The sequence below is a fragment of the Trachemys scripta genome, chromosome 4 (assembly GCF_013100865.1).
Source record: "Trachemys scripta elegans isolate TJP31775 chromosome 4, CAS_Tse_1.0, whole genome shotgun sequence".
NCBI lineage: Eukaryota > Metazoa > Chordata > Testudines > Emydidae > Trachemys > Trachemys scripta.
In genome coordinates, this window is record NC_048301.1 from 138,986,738 (window position 1) to 139,006,507 (window position 19,770).

Sequence of the window (19,770 nt, forward strand, 5' to 3'; positions counted from 1 at the left end):
AAGCTTTCGTGGGTAAGAACCTCACTTCTTCAGATGCAAGTCTTGCATCTGAAGAAGTGAGGTTCTTACCCACGAAAGCTTATGCTCCCAGTACTTATGCTCCCAGTACTTCTGTTAGTCTCAAAGGTGCCACAGGACCCTCTGTTGCTTCTTGCTATGAAACTGGAAACCCTCACAGTCAGGAGACAAGCATTACCACGTGTGCAATACTCGTTTACCACGAGAGGTGTCACCTCCTGCCCAACAGAAGAAAGCCCATAGACACCAGACAAACCATTGTGGAGTGGAACATCAAGTGGACAGGATACTGGACTAGATAGACCTTTGGTCTGACCCAGTACGGCTGTTCTTATGTTCTTATGTACTTTTTGGAACCTAAGACGGTAACTCATCTGTGGGTGTAAGTTTCCTGCTTTAACTTTGTGAATAACTCTGTTTCCTTTTTTAAGTTAATAAATCTTTAGTTAATTACAGGATTGGCCACAAGTGGTGTCTTTGGGGGAAGATCTAAGGTGCAATTGACCTGAGGTAAGTGACTGGTCCTTTGGGACTGCGAGTAACCTGAATATTGTGTCAAGTATCAGGGAGTAGCCATGTTAGTCTGTGTCCACAATTTACCCACGAAAGTTTATGCCCAAATACATCTGTTAGTCTTTAAGGTGCCACCGGACTCCTCGTTTTTTTCTGAATATTGTTGTAATTTTTGGTGTCAGGGACCATCTCTCACAAAAGCAGGTTTGCCCGGGGGGCAAGCTAGACCGAGTGCCCATGGCAACTGCCAGTGACTCCAGTTAAAGTAGTTATTATAGCGCTGGAGGAGTTCACATTTGATACTAGGTTGGTGAAATCTATGTTAGAGAACACACAACCGGTTTGGGGTTTGTGCCCTGGTTTGCATCACTCGGCCCTGAGGCTGGCACCCACGTTGATGAGCCACTCCAAGCAGCTTGACACCCTGTGTGATCTGTGTGGACCCAGCCTCTCACTCCCGCAGGCAGCCAGAGGCCCGAGAGGGAGAGAAATCCGCTCCCTTGACGTCTGGGGAGGGATGGGTTAAACCCACCGAGTTCCTCACCCCAGATCTGAGCAGGAGAAGCCGGCCCGGGTTGGGGACGTAATAACTAGAGGGACCTTCCTGTGCCAGCCCCGACCGACACTTGGGTCCCCAGCCCGGCTCCCGGCCTGTGTGTGCGCAGGGCCAGTCCCCGGCTGCAGCCCCGGGCCCCGGCAGGGCGGTGAGCGGGGCAGACGCGGCTCCGGGGCGGGAGGGAAACAGCTGCAGAGGGAGGAAATCGCTGTCGGGAGGAAGCGGCCGCAGGGCCGGGGATCTGAGCTGCCCTGTGCCTGGGACCAGAGAGATCCCCCCTCCCTGCCAGCTGGTCCTATAGAAGATATAACCGCCCCCGCCCCTTGTCTCTCTGCTTAGCCCCTGGGCAGCGCGCAGGGTCCCCGCTAGAGAGTCTCTGTTCCAGCCCCTGCTGCGGAGCTCGGGGCATGTCCGTGTCTACACTGTAGGGGCACAGGGACGGTGCTGTCCTGGTAACTCCATAGCATAGGCGCTTCCTACAGCAGTGGAAGGGATGGAGTTTATGTACCTCTCCCACAGGCAGTAGCTAGGACCAAGGAAGACTTCTCCCCTTGACCTGGCCACATCTGTATTGGGCCTAACCACAGCACAGCCCGTGACGTTTTTCACAGCCCTGAGCGATGCCGCTAGGTCGAGCTAATTTTTAGGTGTGGATGAGGCCCCCGGCAGTAGAGGCTGGTACCTCTGGCCCCAAAGATCCCTCGTTTGATCCCCACTGCCTGTCACATTAGCACGTCTTCCACCCAGATGTTTTGTCTTCAGGACCCCCATGCTGTGCCCATGGGTCTCCTGGCCCTTTTTGCCATGTGCCGCAATCATATGTCCCTCCAGGCAAGAAGTTCAAACTCACAGAGCGTCCTTTGTAACAGCTGTTCAACCCAGCCCTGGTCGCCCCTCTTTTCTGTCTTCAGGGCTGGATTTCCACCCCCCAGACCAGTCGTGAGTCCTAGATGGAGCCAGAGGTAAAGCCGTGCACGCTGGATCCCCAGTGCTCCAGTGACAGCTGCGTCCCTACAGACACTTCTGCAGGTGAGAGACACTTAACTAACCCTGGCTCCCCAAGATGCCCTGAGCCCATCCAGTCCTGCCTCATCTCGTCCAGTTCGGCACTGGAACCAACAGCTGCCACATCAATGTGGCAGGGGTCAGTTGTGACTCCAGCTGGATAAGTAATCTGAGACATTCGGGATGGATTTGTTTAGTCAGACACACTTCTGTTTATAAATGGCAGGTAAAGTGTTAATCCACGAGGCACAGATGTTCACAGCGTGGAACAGGCGTGTGTAGTGGATGGTTATAAGCACTACAAGGTGTGTAGATGGTTTTGTTTGGTGTTTGTATAGGGCTAGGACAATGAGGTCTTTGTCCACCACGTGGGCTCCTAAATGCTGCAGTAATATAAATAAATCACACTAATAGTAATAATAATTATACTCCATGGGTTTAAGTAGCTTAGTGAGTTGCTGGACACTCTATCCAGTCAGTCACCATTCTTCAAGACATCTAAGAATCATTTATAAATGGAGCCTTATTATAAATTTGTTCTGCCTTGTGAATTCTCAGATTTGTCAAACTAAACGTTTCTCACATTTCGCCAGTTAAATAGACATGTGTCGTTCAGCCAGGAGTTACTGGGTGGAGGAGGGAATTGCTGGGGAGATTCTCTGGCCTGCATTGGGCAGGAGAACATAAGAATGGCCATACTGGGTCAGACCAATGGTCTATGTTGCCCAGTGTCCTGTCTTCCGACAGTGGCAGGTGCCAAATGCTTCAGAGGGAATGAACAGAACAGGGCAACTTACTGAGTGATCCATCCCCTGTCGTCCAGTCCCAGCTTCTGTCAGTCAGAGGTTTGGAGGCACCCAGAGCATGGGGTTGCATCTCTAACCATCTTGGCTAATAGCCATTGGAGGGTGGACTGGGTGGTTATGATGGGCCCTGCTGGCCTTAAATTAATTATTGGTTGGCAGATCATGCTAACAGTGATTGTTATAGAAGTGTACACAACTCACAAACTGGGCTACATTGGCGAGTTAAAGGGGGTTCCAAAGAGGATGGATGTAGACTGTTCTTAGTGGTAGCAGATGACAGAACAAGGACTAATGGTCTCAAGTTGCAGTGGGGGAGGTCTAGGTTGGATATTAGGAAAAACTTTCACTAGAAGGGTGGTGAAGCACTGGAATGGGTTCCCTAGGGAGGTGGTGGAATCTCCTTCCTTAGAGATTTTTAAGGTCAGGCTTGACAAAGCCCTGGCTGGGATGATTTAGTTGGGGATTGGTCCTGCTTTGAGCAGGGGGTTGGACTAGATGACCTCCTGAGGTCCCTTCCAATCCTAATCTTCTATGATTCTAACCCTGTCAGCCTATCTCCATCCATGTTCATCTCTCTGCCCCATGTGTACTCATCTCTTGGAGAATCCACCCCATTCCTAGGGGAGCTGTTCCAGTGGTTAATTCCCCTCCCTGGTAAACATGGTCTGTGGCCAAAAGGGCTAGTGCAATCCTTGGATGCATAAACAAGGGAATCTCTAATAGAAGCAGAGAGGTTATTTTATCTCTGTATTTGTCATTGGTCCAACCGCTCTTAGAATTCTGTGTCCAGTTCTGGTGTCCACAATCCAAGCAAGATGCTTAAAAATTGGAGAGGGATTCAGAGAAGAGCCACAAGAATGATTAAAGGATTAGGAAACCTGCCTTATAGTGAGAGACTCCAGAAGCTCAAACAATTGAATTTAATAAAGAGAAGGTTAAGGGGTGACTTGACCACAGTCTATAAGTATCTACATGGGGACAGAGAAAGGTCTAACACAATCCAATCGTTGGAAGTTATAGACTCATAGACTTTAAGGTCAGAAGGGACCATTATGATCATCTAGTCTGACCTCCCGCATGATGCAGGCCACAAAAGCCAACCCACCCACTCCTGGAATAATTCTCTCCCTTGACTCAGCTGTTGAAGTCCCCAAATCATGATTTAAAGACTTCAAGTCGCAGAGAATCCTCCAGCAAGTGACCCCTGCCCAGCAAGCGACCCCTGCCCCATGCTGCAGAGGAAGGCGAAAAATCTCCAGGGCCTCTGCCAATCTACCCTGGAGGAAAATTCCTTCCCAACCCCAAATATGGCGATCAGCTGAACCCCGAGCATGCAGGCAAGATTCTCCAGCCAGACCCTCCGGAAAAAGTTCTCTGTAGTAACTTTTAATATCCCATCATTGACCATTGTTACTAATTACCAGCGATGGCACGTTATTGACCTATTGACTAAAATCACATTATCCCATCAAACCATCCCCTCCATAAACTTATCAAGCTTAATCTTAAAGCCAGAGAGGTCTTTCGCCCCCACTGTTTCCCTCGGAAGGCTGTTCCAGAACTTCACCCCTCTGATGGTTAGAAACCTTCGTCTAATTTCAAGCCTAAACTTCCCAACGGCCAGTTTATATCCATTTGTTCTCATGTCCACATTAGTACTGAGCTGAAATAATTCCTCTCCCTCCCTGGTATTTATCCCTCTGATATATTTAAAGAGAGCAATCATATCCCCCCTCAGCCTTCTTTTGGTTAAGGTAAACAAACCGAGCTCCTCGAGTCTCCTTTCATACGACAGGTTTTCCATTCCTCGGATCATCCTAGTGGCCCTTCTCTGTACCCGTTCCAGTTTGAATTCATCCTTTTTAAACATGGGAGACCAGAACTGCACACAGTACTCCAAATGAGGTCTCACCAGTGCCTTGTATAATGGAACCAGCACCTCCCTATCCCTACTAGAAATACCTCGCCTAATGCATCCCAAGACCGCATTAGCTTTTTTCACGGCCACGTCACATTGCCGACTCATAGTCATCCTGCGATCAACCAGGACTCCGAGGTCCTTCTCCTCTTCCGTTACTTCCAACCGATGCGTCCCCAGCTTATAACTAAAATTCTTGTTAGTCATCCCTAAATGCATAACCTTACACTTCTCACTATTAAATTTCATCCTATTACTAGTACTCCAGTTTACAAGGTCATCCAAATCTCCCTGCAGGATATCCCGATCCTTCTCCGAATTGGCAATACCTCCCAACTTTGTGTCATCTGCAAACTTTATCAGCACACTCCTACATTCGGTTCCGAGGTCAGTAACAAATAGATTACATAAAATCAGACCCAAAACCGAACCTCGAGGAACTCCACTGGTAACCTCCCTCCAACCTGACAGTTCACTTTTCAGTACGACCCGCTGCAGTCTCCTCTTTAACCAGTTCTTTATCCACCTCTGGATTTTCATATCGATCCCCATCTTTTCCAATTTAACCAATAATTCCTCATGCGGTACCGTATCAAACGCTTTGCTGAAATCGAGGTATATTAGATCCTCCGCATTTCCTTTATCTAAAAAATCTGTTACTTTCTCAAAGAAGGAGATCAGGTTGGTTTGGCACGATCTACCTTTCGTAAAACCGTGTTGTAATTTGTCCCAATTGCCATTGACCTCAAGGTCCTTAACTACTCTCTCCTTCAAATTTTTTTCCAAGACCTTGCATATTACAGATGTTAAACTAACAGGCCTGTAGTTACCTGGGTCACTTTTTTTCCCCTTCTTGAAAATAGGAACCAGATTAGCTATTCTCCAGTCAAACGGTACCACCCCCGAGTTTACCGATTCATTAAAAATTATCACTAATGGGCTTGCAATTTCTCGCGCCAATTCCTTTAATATTCTCGGATGAAGATCATCCGGTCCGCCCGATTTAGTCCCATTAAGCTGTTCGAGTTTGGCTTCTACCTCGGATACGGTAATGTCAACCCCCGCTCCTTTCTTCCCATCCGTCACGCTGCCACTATTCCTAAACCCTTCATTAGCCTCATTAAAGACCGATGCAAAATATTTGTTTAGACATTGTGCCATGCCTAGATTATCCTTAATCTCCACTCCATCTACAGTCTTAAGCGGTCCCACTTCTTCTTTCTTTGTTTTCTTCTTATTTATATGTCTATAAAACCTCTTACTATTGGTTTTAATTCCCCTCGCAAGGTCCAACTCTACACGGCTTTTGGCCTTTCTCACTCCATCTCTACATGCTCTGACCTCAATAAGGTAGGTTTCTTTGCTGATCCCTCCCATCTTCCACTCCTTGTACGCTTTCTGTTTTTTCTTAATCACCCCTCTGAGACGCTTGCTCATCCAGCTCGGTCTAAATCTCCTGCCCACGAACCGTTTTCCCTTTCTCAGGATACAGGCCTCCGACAGCTCCTGCAACTTCAACTTGAAATAATCCCAGGTGCCTTCCGCCTTTAGATCCATAAATATGTTAGTCCAATCCACTTCCCTAACTAGTCTCCTTAATTTATTAAAGTTAGCCCTTTTGAAATCGTAAACCTTAGTCTCCGATTTAATTCTGTTAATCCTTCCATTTAGTTTAAACCGAATTAGCTCATGATCACTCGAGCCAGGTTGTCCCCTACAACCATTTCCTCAACGAAGTCCTCACTACTCACCAAAACCAAATCTAAAATGGCATCCCCCCTCGTCGGTTCAGCAACTACTTGATGAAGGAATTCATCAGCTATCACGTCTAGGAAAATCTGAGCCCTATTATTGTTACTAGCATTTGTTCCCCAGTCTATATCCGGGAAGTTAAAGTCTCCCATGATTACACAGTTCCTATTAGTATTTACTTCCCTAAAAACATGAAAGAGTTCTCTGTCCATATCCAGGCTAGATCCCGGCGGTCTATAGCACACCCCAAGCACTATCCCAGGGGAGGCTCTAGTAGTTCTTTTACCCAGTGTGACTATTGCCCAGACAGACTCCGTCTTAGCCATTCCATCACTTATTATTTCTTTACAGTTTACCTCATTATTGACATACAATGCCAATCCCCCACCTTTGCCTTTGTTCCGGTCCTTCCTAAACAGCACATACCCTTCCATACCTGTACTCCAGTCATGACTACCGTTCCACCACGTTTCGATTATTCCTACGATATGAAGCTTAGACAAATTCAGACTGGAAGTAAGGGGTACATTTTTAACGTTGAGAGTAATGAACCACTGGAACAATTTCCAAAAGGGTCGTGGTGGATTCTCCATCCCTGACAGTTTTAAAATCAAGTTTAGATGTTTTTCTAAAAGCTCTGCCCGAGGAAAGATTTGGGGGCAGGTCTCTGACCTGTGTTATACAGGAAGTCAGACGAGATGATCACAACAGTCTCTTGTGGCCTTGGAATCTATGAAGTTATACAGCCAAGGACCTTGATACTGGGTGAAGTTCTCTGGCCTGGGTTACACAGGAGGCCAACTGGATGGGCACAATGGGCTCTTCGGCCTTGACATCCACAGGCGAAGTCCTGGCCCCATTGTAGTCCATGGAATCATGGATTCCAAGGCTAGAAGGGACCACTGTGATTATCTAGTCTGTTGTGCTGTATCACACAGGCCAGAGAACTTCCCTGAGTTAATTCCTGTTTGAACTAGGCCGGATCTTTTAGAAAAACCTCCACACTTGCTTTAAAACTTGTCATGGAGAATCCGCCACAACCCTTGGTAGGTTGTCCCTATGGTTGATTACTCTCACTGTTAAAAATGCATGCCTCATAAACCCAGCACATCCTGGATTTCAACCCATGATACCTCTCCTAGCCTGCGTGTCGTGCTGGGACATTGGCTCCCAGCCAGCTCCGTCTCTAGAGGGTGGGTTGGGAGATGGTTTTTCAGCCCAGTGAGTGGTAATCTGTTTCCATGTCGTTCCAGCTGGCAACGAGGCGCAGAGCGGGGACAAGGAGAGGAGTCCTGGCCCGGAGGATGGGGCGCTGTCAGGCGGGTCCGAGTGGGAGTTGTCCCCCAGCCCCGACCGGGAATGGCCGCCGATGACGCTCCCCACTGCCAACTCAGGGAAACCCTACAACTGTGCTGACTGTGGCAAAGCCTTCACCTGGCCCTCACACCTGGTGCAGCACCGGCGCATGCACACGGGTGAGCGCCCTTACCGCTGTGCCGACTGCGGCAAAGGCTTCGCTGACAGCTCGTCCCTAGTTAAGCACGGCCGGACCCATACAGGAGAGCGCCCCTACACCTGCCCGCAGTGTGGCAAAGGCTTTGTGGACAGCTCGTCACTCACCAAGCATGCCCGTACCCACACAGGTGAGCGCCCCTACAGTTGCCCCAGCTGTGGACGCGGCTTCGCCGACAGCTCCCGGCTGGCCCAGCACCGACGCACCCATGCTGGGGAGCGACCTTACTGCTGCCCTGACTGTGGGAGGGCATTCGGCCGTCGGGCACACCTGATCGAGCACCGGTACACCCACACTGGCGAAAAACCCCACCGCTGCCACCAGTGTGGCAAAGGGTTCAGCCAGAGCTCCAACCTGACGCAGCACCAGAAGACCCACCTGGCGGAGAAGCCTTTCATCTGCCCACAGTGCGGGAAGGGGTTCTGTCTGCGCTCCCAGTTGGCCAAGCACCAACGGCTGCACAGCCCTGACAACCCCCATCGCTGTCCCCAGTGCCACAAGGGCTTTGTGGACCGCTCCCCACTCCTCAAGCACCTGAGGATCCACACTGGGGAGCGGCCCTTCCGGTGCACTGAGTGTGGGAAGACTTTCAGCATGAGTTCCCACCTCACACAGCATCAGCGAGTCCACACTGGTGAGAAACCCCACCACTGCCACCAGTGCGGCAAGGCATTTGCCCAGAGCTCCAACCTGACGCAGCACCTGCGCACCCATACTGGGGAGCGCCCATACAAGTGCCCCAAATGTGGCCGGGCCTTCAGTGATAGCTCCAGCTTCTTGAGGCACCAGCGGCTGCACAGTGGGGAGCGGCCCTACCGCTGCCACCACTGCGGCAAGGGCTTCGCTGATGGCAAAGTGCTGCGCAAGCACCAACTAACCCATAGCGGTGAGCGGCCCTTTGCCTGTGGGCAGTGTGGCCGCGCCTTTGCCCAGAGCTCCAACCTGGTGCAACACCAGGCCATCCACACTGGTGAGCGGCCCCACCGCTGCCACCAATGTGGCAAAGGGTTCTGCTTTCCCTCACAGCTGGCGCAGCACCGGAAGCTCCATGCCACTATTATTGTGGTGGACGATGGCGATAACGAACTCCCCTCCCGACCTGCTAACTAAGCCCCTCCAGTCCCTGGCTGCCCTGGGTGGGGATTGAACCCGGGACTCCTCTGTTGCTTGAGTTACCGGGCCAAGAGGGTGATACAGACTTGTAATCCTTTATCCAGCCACTAGAGAGGGACAGGGAGCAGGTTTAGTGCTACAGCTGATCAAGGAACAGAAAGAAAAACAGTTTCACTAAGTCAATTTGGTTCTGGAACAAGACACTTTTTTTCTTGTAATCGAAATTGTTGGTGATATTTCCCCCCCCCCCCACACACACACACAAAGTCATGTGACTATTGGAAGATCTCAGCTTTTTAAAAAAGTCATTTTCTGATCCTCATGGTTGGGGAGAAAAGCTGGGAAAATTACTCCAACTGGCTCAGAATCGTGACTAAACAGACCCTTCCATTTACGATTTCCAACCTCTCATGATGGTTTTAAGCCATGATTATTCTGGGGGCTGGCTTGTGATTTTTGAATGCTTAGAGTGGCCATGCTGCTGGGGTTAAATTTTGGAGATATTTGTGAACCCACTCCAATCCCAGTGGAGTTGGTGGAATTTGTTCATGTGTCTCACAATTGTGAAGGGTTTAGGAATCCACCAGAGGCTGAATTTATAGCCAGGATTCTAAGGCTAAGGTGTAATTCATTGGCTTAATGCCTGTGGCCATGTCTCCCTCTAGTGCACAGCCCTGGCTATTACAATACCCACTGCTCACTCACAGCTGAGGGAGTTACCCCTTTAGCTCAGGGTAGCATCGCATCATGCATTGGGGTTGGGACTAACGGACAAGAGCTGGTCAGGAAATGATTTGTTTGTCCCCATGAAATGTTTTAATGAAAACAGAGTTGGGAAAAATGTGTTTCCTTGAAATTTTTCATCTAAACTTTTGTGGAAAATGTTCAGGGTTTTTGTCAACAAACCTAAAGCTGAGAAAATTTGGGTTCCCAAAACCCAAACAGTTTCCAGGTATTTTTCAATGAACCCCACCAACTTTTCCATGCCATGGAAATTTCTAGGGGAAAAAAAATGTGTTAACAACAACAACAAAAGACCAGGGGGATGGGACGGGACAGGATGACATTTCCCACCTAAAAGTCTTTGGATGGCCAGCATCTGATCAGCTTTGGAAGACAGTCACGTGCCCAAATTCCTTCAGATCCTGTAATAATCACCTTTGGGGGCTGAGAACCCATGGGTTGGATATACAAGAATAAACAACACATCACGATGGAATTGGCTCCTTGCTTTTCAAGCCTTTTTGGAAGTGTCACACAATTGCTCCTATTTGATTGAAACCTCCCTGTTTTTATATATGTAATATGAAAAGTAACATTTTCCTCCATTCTTTTCCCAAAACTTTTGTGTGTTTATTTTTTTAGAAAACCAACACTTAAAAATAGTACTTAGGGAAGATTAGAAATAACAACCTACCCTTTTTGTTTTATTTGTTACAACACAAAACAAAAAATAAAAACCAAGGAAAGGTTTTTCTTCACCAGGCAAAAAACTTTGTTAACTACAGGATTCTAACAACAGTATCACAAATTAAGGGATAGCCATTAATAACCTTAACTCTGCCCTTCGGGAAGTATTTTGTTAAAGTCTGGGCTACTGTTGTTAGGACTCCTCCACTTGGATTTGGATGTTAGGAGTTAGACTTCCCAGCTGGGATTTTTCAAAGGAGTTGAAGAGAATTTGGTTTCTAAATTCAATGGGATTAAATTAATTAGAGTGAATTGACATTTTGTAAGCAAAACATATTCCCAGCAAAAAATGAAGTTTAGTGAAAAATTGAGTTTTTCTCATGAAAACGTTATTTTCAACAAAACATTTTGACTGGTGATTACAAAATGCACATTTCTGTTTAATTTCAAATTGGATTTTTTTGCTTTGCTCTCCTCGCATCAAACACACTTTCTGTCTCACTTCTACTTTCACCCATCATTTGCAGTGAGGAAAAAAGGGGAGAAAATAACCCCAAAATCCCCAAATTGAAAACTTTTTTTTAAAATCCAGACCGAAATTGTGATTTGAAAATAAAATGTTTCTTTCTTTCTCAAAAATATTGTAACCAGTTCTAGATCAGATTTCCTGAGGGGATTTCAAGATCTTTTGTATGCTGGAAATCTGCCCCGATTCAAGACATCAGCTGCATCAATAGAAGTAGTGATTTCCATAGTCTTCCCTAGGGGTTTACATTGGGACAGGTACATGACGAGCAGCTGCAATCAGCAGAAATCCCAATTTAGACAATGTTTGGGTTAAACTCTTCTTTCCTGAATCCTCCGTATTTATTAGGCGCCACTTTAGAGACACCTGTGAACCTCTTCTCAGATGTATCCAGCACCTGGCTGCTTCTTGTGAAGTGTTGATAGAAGCCGTCATTGCTATGATCCTTTCAGGATTGGACCTCTGTGGCCTAAAAGGTGACCTAGTTTGGGACATCTTTAAAAGGGCCTGATTCTGAATAAAGCGTTGAGCACTTTTCCTCCCAAAATCAGGACCCCTTTAAGGTATTGAGCTGGGATGCGCACAGCCTTAAAATCTCTAGTCACTTCTGAAAATCTTGGCAGAAGGGATTAAGTCCAAACTCCCAAATATCATAGAATACCAGGGTTGGAAGGGACCTCAGGAGGTCATCTAGTCCAATCCCCTGCTCAAAGCAAGACCAATCCCCAGACAGATTTTTGCCCCGCATCCCTAAATAGCCCCCTCAAGGATTGAATTCACAACCCTGGGTTTAGTAGGCCAATGCTCAAACCACTGAGCTATCTCTCCTCCCTATCGGGGGTATTTGTTCACTTTTAGCTACAGGATTCTAACACCACCATCAGAAATAGAGGGATGTGCACTCATGACCTTAACTCTGCCCTGGAGGATGAATTTTGCTTTTAACTCAAGGACTCTACAATGATGCAGCAAATTAAGGGATATTTGTGATTAACCTTACCTCTGCCCGTCATGTGTTATATTTATCTGTGGGTTTAGCAACAACTGCTAGCATCTGATGTAGGGTTGCCAATGTTCCCGGATTGTCCTGGAGTCTCCAAGAATTAAAGATTCATCTTTAATTAAAGATAATGTCATGTGATGATACCTCCAGGAATGTGTTCAACCAAAATTGGCAACCTTAATCTCATGAGGAGGTGAGACTTGGACATTACCACGCTGCATTTGGAGACCTTACTGTGTTCTACTTGCCAAACCCTCTTCCACACTTTTTTTCCTTTGTAACATCTTTTTCAGTCCCTCCTTCATTTGCACCTGGCCATAAATCCTCTCTGTTTCAGTTACTCGTGTGTTTCTTTTTTCTCTTTATTCCATTGATAAGACTTGCCATTTCAATAAGCAATTCCCTGCATTTTAGTCCTGGTTCTGGGTCAAGTTTTTATTTGTTTCTTTCTTTCTTTGGTGGTTTTTGTTATTGTTTCACAATTTTAACTCCGACATCTTTTCTCCAAACTGCTGCTCAGTCATTTGATTTCCCAAAAGAACAAAAAAGGTTTAAACAGTCTGATTCACAATCCCTTCAATGCTCAGCTCAGCAGGTTTCATTCCCAGGCCAGTGTCTTGCCGCTAGACCACGCTGTCAAAGCTACTGAGAGAATGTGGCGGTGGTGAGGGGGGCAGAGTCAGAACTCTTGGGTTCGATTCCCAGTCTAGGGATGGGAGTAAGCGGTACAGGAATGTCTGTGCAGTTGTGATCCATACAGTGAGCTGTCAGATGCAGTGAATTCTCAGGCATCTCCAGCTCAGGTTCCCAATACATCATAACTGGTCTCCTGGGTCTGACATGTGGGCAGCTTGTCCCCTCCCTGTAGCAACATCATCCAGACTGGATTCAGCTGCTCCCTTCCAACCTCAGAACAAACAGATCCTTCCCCCGTTGGAATGGGGCTCAGACCCAGATCTCCCCCACAGCTGTTCAGAGTGAATGTGCCAGAGCTATGTGCCAGCCGGACCCCACCCGCACCCCAGAGACCCTCGAAGCTAGCTCCCCACCCCATCTATAACACTGCCTTCCTGCTATGCTGACACTGTTTCCCTGAAAGAGCAACCCTCCACAAATGCTCCCTGTCACAGCTCCCATTTCAGGAGCAGACCCCATCTCCATTGAGCCAATTATTCCCAGCTCTGGGAAGGAAATGGGGTCTAGTGAGTTAGAAGGGGGGATCGGAAAGGGGGAGTCAGGACTCCTGGTTTCTATCCCCAGCTCTGTGAAGGAAGTGGGGTCTAGTGGGTTAGAGTTGGGGGGAGATAGTGTAGTCACTCACACCTCCCCAGAGTGCTGGATATTCCAGTACTTCCAGGAATGGTGTGCGCCCTCCCTGCCAGCATGACTTGGGGGGAAATTCTTTCCTGACCACAAATGTGGTGAGCAGTTATACCTCGATCTTCAATTGGGTTCTGTTCTCTCTGAGCTTTGTGACTCTTTCGTTACAGAAGAGCCAAGTGCAGGGTTCTCAGGAGCGGCCAGCCCCCCTCTGGCCCAGGGGGCTCTGGGATTGAGGACTTTGGTTTGGAGCGCAGGGTCCTTCCAGATTTCAGAGCTAACCCTCGAGAAAGCCAAGGTCTGCTGAGTCTGCAGGCAGGGCCGCCAGCCACAGAGACTCCAGGGGGGAGTGCAGTTTAGGAGGGCGTGACATAAAGTGCAACTAGGATGAGCATGGCTCAGTAGGCCGCTCCGGGGCTCAGTGTGTCGGCTGACCCCAGGTTTAACCTGGTAACAACAAAAACACAACAACGGGCCGTGGGCTTTTGTTTTTAATATAAACAAACCTGCTGCATAGTCCAGCCTCAAGTGGCATTGGCTTGGGGTGGGAGGTGGCATAGACCCCTGGGTGAACTGCAGCCCTGAGGGCAGGTCCAGCCTGCCTGATGCTGGTCTATACAGCAAAGAAGGGCCACTCCCCTGGGGCACCTGTGAGTTTGTCGCCATGGCGCAGCCCTGTTAGAAGCAGACTGGAGCCAGGGGCCAACATGGGCCCTATCTTCCTTGGGATGATGAAAGGAGAGAGCTCTGCCCCAGCAGGCCTAGCCTAAATTGGTGGTACTGGTGGGAGGAGCGTTTAGGAGACGGCGCTTCCTACTGGACGGAGAGTTCAGCACCAAGGCGGGGAAGAGAGGACTGGTGCGGCAAGATGCAGGAACCACCTTCCCTGGTGAGCTCTGATCTAAGCCATCTGATCCTGCTCCATGGGGTTCTGCTTGGCTCAGGGGTGCAGAGAATCCAGCCACCAGCCACTTGCTCTTGCCTTGTGCCCTGACCATCTCAGCTCACACCTGCCATGGCCCCAGCCCCAACCAACCCCCTCCCCCGCCCGCCTTCAGCTCCACCTAGGCCTACGTCCCCAGTGACCCTAGCTCTGTCCTGCCCGTCCCAGCAAGGGAGTATCTCCACACTCAGTAAGGTGGTGAGTCCTCTGGTGCCTGGCTAGGTTGGAGCTGACCCGGAAGGTACGGCCGCAGTCCTGGCACTGGTAGGGCCGCTCCCCGGTGTGGATTCTCTGGTGCCGGATGAAGTTGGAGCTGCCAGCGAAGGCGCGGCCACACTCCAGGCAGCGGTAGGGGCGCTCCCCAGTGTGGGTGCGGCAGTGCTCAGCGAAGGCAGTGCTCTGCCCAAATCTCTTGCCACAATCGGGGCAGTGGTGGGGCTTCTCACCGGCGTGGCTCCGGCGGTGCCGGGCCAGGGAGGAGACACTGGCGAAGCACGCCCCACACTCAGCACACTTGTAAGGTCGCTCCCCTGTGTGGCTCCGCACGTGCTTGACTAACGCAGCCCGGAGCCGGAAGCGCCGGCCACACTCGGGGCAGCCGTGAGGTCGCTCGCCACGGTGGATTAGCTGGTGCCGGCTGAGGTGGGTGGCGCGGGTGAAGCCCTGGCTGCACTGGTGGCAGCGGTAGGGGCGCTCCCCGGTGTGGGTGCGCTGGTGCTCCACCAGTAGGGAGCTGCGGTCAAAGCTGCGCCCGCACTGAGCACATGAGAACGGCCGCTCCCCCGAGTGGCTGCGCCGGTGAATGGTCAAAAGTGAGTGGCTAGCAAAGCCTTTCCCACATTGGTGGCAGTAGTGGGATCTCTCCCCTACAGCATGTGTTCTTCGGTGCCTGGCCAGCCCCGCGCTCCCTGTGAAGCTCTCCCCACACTCGGGGCAGGACCAGGGCCCCTCACCCGCTGCATGGAGGCTCTGGTGCCGGCAGAGGTTGGAGCTCTGAGTGAAGCATTTCCCACACTGGGTGCAGCAGAAGGGACGCTCCCCTGTGTGGACCCGCTGGTGCTTCGTGAGGTTCGACCTGCGGCTGAAGCCCTTCCCGCACATGGGGCAGGCGATGGGGCTTGGGGTGCCACCCACTGACCCGTCGCTCATGCCACTCTTCACGCAAATGGAACCCGGAGGTCCGGGATCCTGCTGCCCTTCCACCCAGCCATCGCCCCCCTTGGGTCTACAGGACACATTCCCTTTGCATCTGGCTGCTTCCCTTTCATGCTGCAAAGTCTCTTCCTTGCTTCTACGCGGGATCTCGGCACCTGGAAGATGAGCCAGATGGGAGTCATTGCTGCACTGACCCCCAGAGGAGGTGCCGGGGGCGGATCAGGAGTGGCCTGTAATAATCTATGGCTGCTCTAGATGTTTGTCTCCCTGATGTACGGAGGGTTACTGCAGCATCTATCGGGTCAGTTCCATATCCTGGCAGTCAGGAACCGTGGCTGGACAATAGCCCAGGTCAGAGCTCTTGAGATGCACACCCAGGACTAGCTACCTCTGCCCTCCCACCTCTGGTGGGCCAGACCCACCTTCCTAGGGCTGAGATCCAGATCCTCAAAGGTACTTCAAACTCCTAACTTCTACTGAAATCAATGGGAACCTTTGAGGATCTGTGTCTGAATCACCCCCGCCCCCATGAAGTGGGGAGGGGACAGTGAGAGACTGAAGGGGAGCGGGGGGTTAAAGAGATGCACACTTCCTGAAAGACTGGTTTTGCATGTTGGTTAAGGGGGAGAAACTGCCTCCCTGGATCTCCAGAGCTGGGGGTGTCTCAAGGAAGCTAAGCCTGCCTAGCATGGAAGATGAGGGAGTTAGCTACCCTCTCCTCTTTATTCACCTGCTGGAGTGCCAGGAGTGAAATCAAAGGGTGGTCCCTCACAGATGGTCTCCGAGTACCCTCACCTTCTTGGGCGCCTCTTGGCATCTCCTGTTCCTTGGAGCACTGGGGGTCTGGGACTTGCAGCTCTTCCCATGGCTCCATGTGGGACACGAGGTCGGGTTTGGGAATGGGGACGCCTGCCCCTGGAACAGCAGAGAGGAGGCATTGGAGATTATCACAGCACTGAGAACTTCTTACTGTCACTAGCAACAGTAGCACCTAGAAATCCCAGCAGAGATCAGGGCCCCATTGTGCCAGGGACCCGCACGAGCAACCAGTGACCGAGTTTGGGGCTCTGTTGCCCGGGGTGCTGTATGGGCACGCAGTGGAAGAAACTCCCTGCCCTGAAAAGCATACTACTGTCTACTCTAAATAGACAAAGTGCAGGAGTATGAACTGAGGCCCAAAGAGGAAAAGTGATTTGTCCAAGGTCTATAGCAGAACCATGAATCGAACCCAGGAGTTCGGAGTCCTTGTCCAGCACTCAGCCAATGCCTGTGTCACAAGTTCTGTCCAATAAAAGTAGGGCTGTCAATTAATTGCAGTCAATGCAAGCAATTAACAGAAAACAAATTAACTAGATTTAAAAATAGTCATGATTAATCACTCTTTTAATCGCACTGTTAAACAATTATAGAATACCAATTTAAATGTATTATAAATATTTCTGGATTTTTTCTATATTTTCAAATATATTGATTTCAATTACAACACAGAATACAAAGTGTACAGGGCTCACTTTATATTAGTATTTTTGATTACAAATATTTGCACTGTAAAAAAGATAAACAGAAGAAATGGTATTTTTCAGTTCACTTCATACAAGTACTATAGCACAATCTCTTTATTGTGAAAGTGCAACTTACAAATGTAGAATTATTATTATTACTTTAGAACCTACAAGTCGAAGCATGAAGAGGCATACTAATGTTTAGCATATCTGACACATAAATACCTTGCAGCGCCAGCTACAACAGTACCATGCGAACGCCTGTTCTCACTTTCAGGTGACGTAATTAAGAAGCGGGCAGCATTATGTCCTGTCAATGTAAACAAACTTGTTTGTCTGAGCGATTGGCTGAACAAGAAATAGGACTGAGTGGACTTGTAGGCTCTGAAGTTTTACATTGTTTTGTTTTTGAGTGTAGTTTATGTAAAAAAATAATTCTACATTTGTAAATTGCACTTTCACAATAAAGAGATTGCACCACAGTACTTGTATGAGGTGAACTGAAAAATAATATAAAGTGAGCACTATGAACACTCTACACTTTGTATTTTGCGTTGTAATTGAAATCGGTATGTTTGAAAATGTAGAAAAACATCCAAAAATATTTATAATAAATTTAAATTGATATTCTATTATTGTTTAACACTGCGATTAAAACTGTGATTAATCGTGACTATTTTTTAAATCTCATGATTAATTGTAATTATTTTGTTAATCATTTGACAACCCCAGATAAAAGATCTTACCTCACCCACTTTGTCTCTCTGATATCCTAGGACCAACACAGCTACATTGCATATCACAAGAGACATAATGTCCTCCTAAATTGGCATTACTTGGGCACAGGATGCCCAGGGCATGGCTAATGGGTAAGGCATCTGATTTTAGATTTTAGCTGATAAACACCCACAACACACCCCAATACAAAGAAAAGAAATCAAACATTGGAAGTGTTATAAGGGCTTGTCTAGACGGAGCAGTAATGTGCACTACAGGAGTATGATTTCTCAAATGAACGAATGTGTTGAGCATTAATTGGGCCACAGGGATCCTGCTGGTGTGCATTAGAAGCTCCCTAGTGTGCTCTAACCTAGTGCTGTTTGAAATGGTGCTAAGTAAAAGCGCACAAGGGTCCAGAGCAAATAGATTACTCATTACACTATATACAAAGAGAAAGCCCTGAACCCCCCCGGTTTTTGGATATCTACACAGAACTCAAAAATTGTTAAAAATAACATCCAAAAAACTGAAGTTAGTGAACCCCAAAAGCAGAAGCCCCACTAACAGGTCACTGAGGGCCCTCAGTGCCAGCCCAGCTGCTGTTCCCACCATGTGGACATCTAGAGGAGTTGGGTGAGTCCCAGCTCCAGCTCCCACACCACAAACTAACTCACCCTTGGTAGACTGTGTGGCCAGGGAACAGGTGGCTCCCTGGAGAGGGAATCATTGCTCCACCAGACACCAGGCCCCCTCCTTCATGCCTTCTCCACAGCTGGGCTGCCCCTACACTTCCTCCCCACAGCGTAAGTCAGCCCACACCCGGGATCATCGCTAGCACAGCCACTCCCCCCGGGCAGGGCAGGCCCTCGCCTGCAGCACAAACCCCGGGGCTACCGGGCTGGGGGGTCTCCGGTCCCAGCCGCGGTTCGGCTCCGATCCCACCCAGCCCTGCGGTGCAATTTCCTGCCTCTGCTGCTGTTTCCCTCCCTGCCGTGGCCGCCTCTCCCCGCGCCCCTACTCACCGCCGGGCCGGGGCGATCCCCCGGGGGCTGCAGACTGGGGCTCGCCCTGCGCGCACACACTGGCGGGGAGGGGAGCGGGGCTCGGGACCCAGGTGCTCGGGGCTGGCACAGGAAGGTCCCTCCGCTATCCCGTCCCCCTCCCTGCTTCAGGCTCCACTCCAGGAGCTTGGTGTCTTTAACCCATTCATGCCCCGGCTCGCCGGGGAACGGAGATGTAAAATAGGAGGGAGACTCTGGGGGGAGGATTTGAACCAGGGGCAGGGGGCACAGAGGCGCCAGGGTGGTACAATATCAGAGGCAGCCCATGGGTTATGGCTGCCACAGCTGGGAATAAAACCCAGGCCCCCCGCTCTAACCAACTAGACTCCACTCCCCGCTCCGCAAAGAGAACCCAGGAGTCCTGAGTTCCATTCCCCTCCCCACCCACTAGACCTCATTTCCCCCCAGAGCCAGGAATAGCCGGTCAGCTGAGACAGGGTCTGCCCTGACATGGGGGGTCTGATGGGAAGCGCGGAGTGTGTGTGTGTGTGTGTTTGTGGGGGGGAACATTGCTTGATCTCCCAGGAGACACAGTGTCAGCACAGCAGGAAGGCACAGGGTTATAGACAGACAGGGAGCAGGCTCTGGGGGAAGGGGAATGGGTCTGGCTGGCAAATAGCTCTGGCACACTTACTCTGAAAGGCAGAGGGTGGATGTGGGTCTGAGCCCCTGTCCAATGGAGGAAGGGTCTGTTTGGGCCTAGGTTGGATAGGAGTGGCTGAGTCTAGTTTGGAGGGAGGGGGCAGGCTGCCCCATCTGTCCAGCTTTGGGTGACCCCTTAAGCTCACACCCCACATGGCTGAGTGCCCAGGGATTGGGATCCAGATTTGTTAACACTTGATAAGCCAGGGAAGGGCCACAAGAACAGGGCAGGGGTAGCTCACCCGTCCGGCTGCCCCTCTGTTCCCCTCCCTCCTACACCCAGGAAAGGGAGCA

The 19,770-nt window shown here is 49.7% G+C and overlaps 2 protein-coding genes across 3 annotated transcripts in view; one reads left to right on the top strand and one right to left on the bottom strand.

Annotated features, from left to right (window-relative positions):
- LOC117876587 (zinc finger protein 665-like) overlaps positions 1 to 19,645 on the bottom strand; it is a 25,103-nt gene extending 5,458 nt beyond the window's left edge. The window contains exons 1-3 of the mRNA XM_034768838.1: positions 19,469 to 19,645; positions 16,347 to 16,466; positions 14,546 to 15,706 (exon numbers count right to left, since the gene is read on the bottom strand). Of these exons, the coding sequence (XP_034624729.1) occupies positions 14,546 to 15,706; positions 16,347 to 16,466; positions 19,469 to 19,631 (1,444 nt within the window). The 5' untranslated portion in view covers positions 19,632 to 19,645. The remainder of the gene's footprint in view (positions 1 to 14,545; positions 15,707 to 16,346; positions 16,467 to 19,468) is intronic.
- LOC117876262 (zinc finger protein 135-like) lies at positions 1,112 to 10,413 on the top strand. Of its 2 annotated transcripts, none has more exons than XM_034768229.1 (3): positions 1,112 to 1,235; positions 1,999 to 2,116; positions 7,822 to 10,413. In XM_034768229.1, the coding sequence occupies exons 2-3, from the start codon at positions 2,038 to 2,040 to the stop codon at positions 9,189 to 9,191; spliced, it is 1,449 nt and encodes a 482-aa protein (XP_034624120.1). In that variant the 5' UTR covers positions 1,112 to 1,235; positions 1,999 to 2,037; the 3' UTR covers positions 9,192 to 10,413. The 2 variants fall into 2 exon arrangements, with proteins under 2 accessions (XP_034624120.1, XP_034624121.1); XM_034768230.1 differs by lacking the exon at positions 1,112 to 1,235 and adding an exon at positions 6,104 to 6,166 and having other exon boundaries at positions 2,031 to 2,116.
- Positions 19,646 to 19,770: the final 125 nt, after the last annotated feature.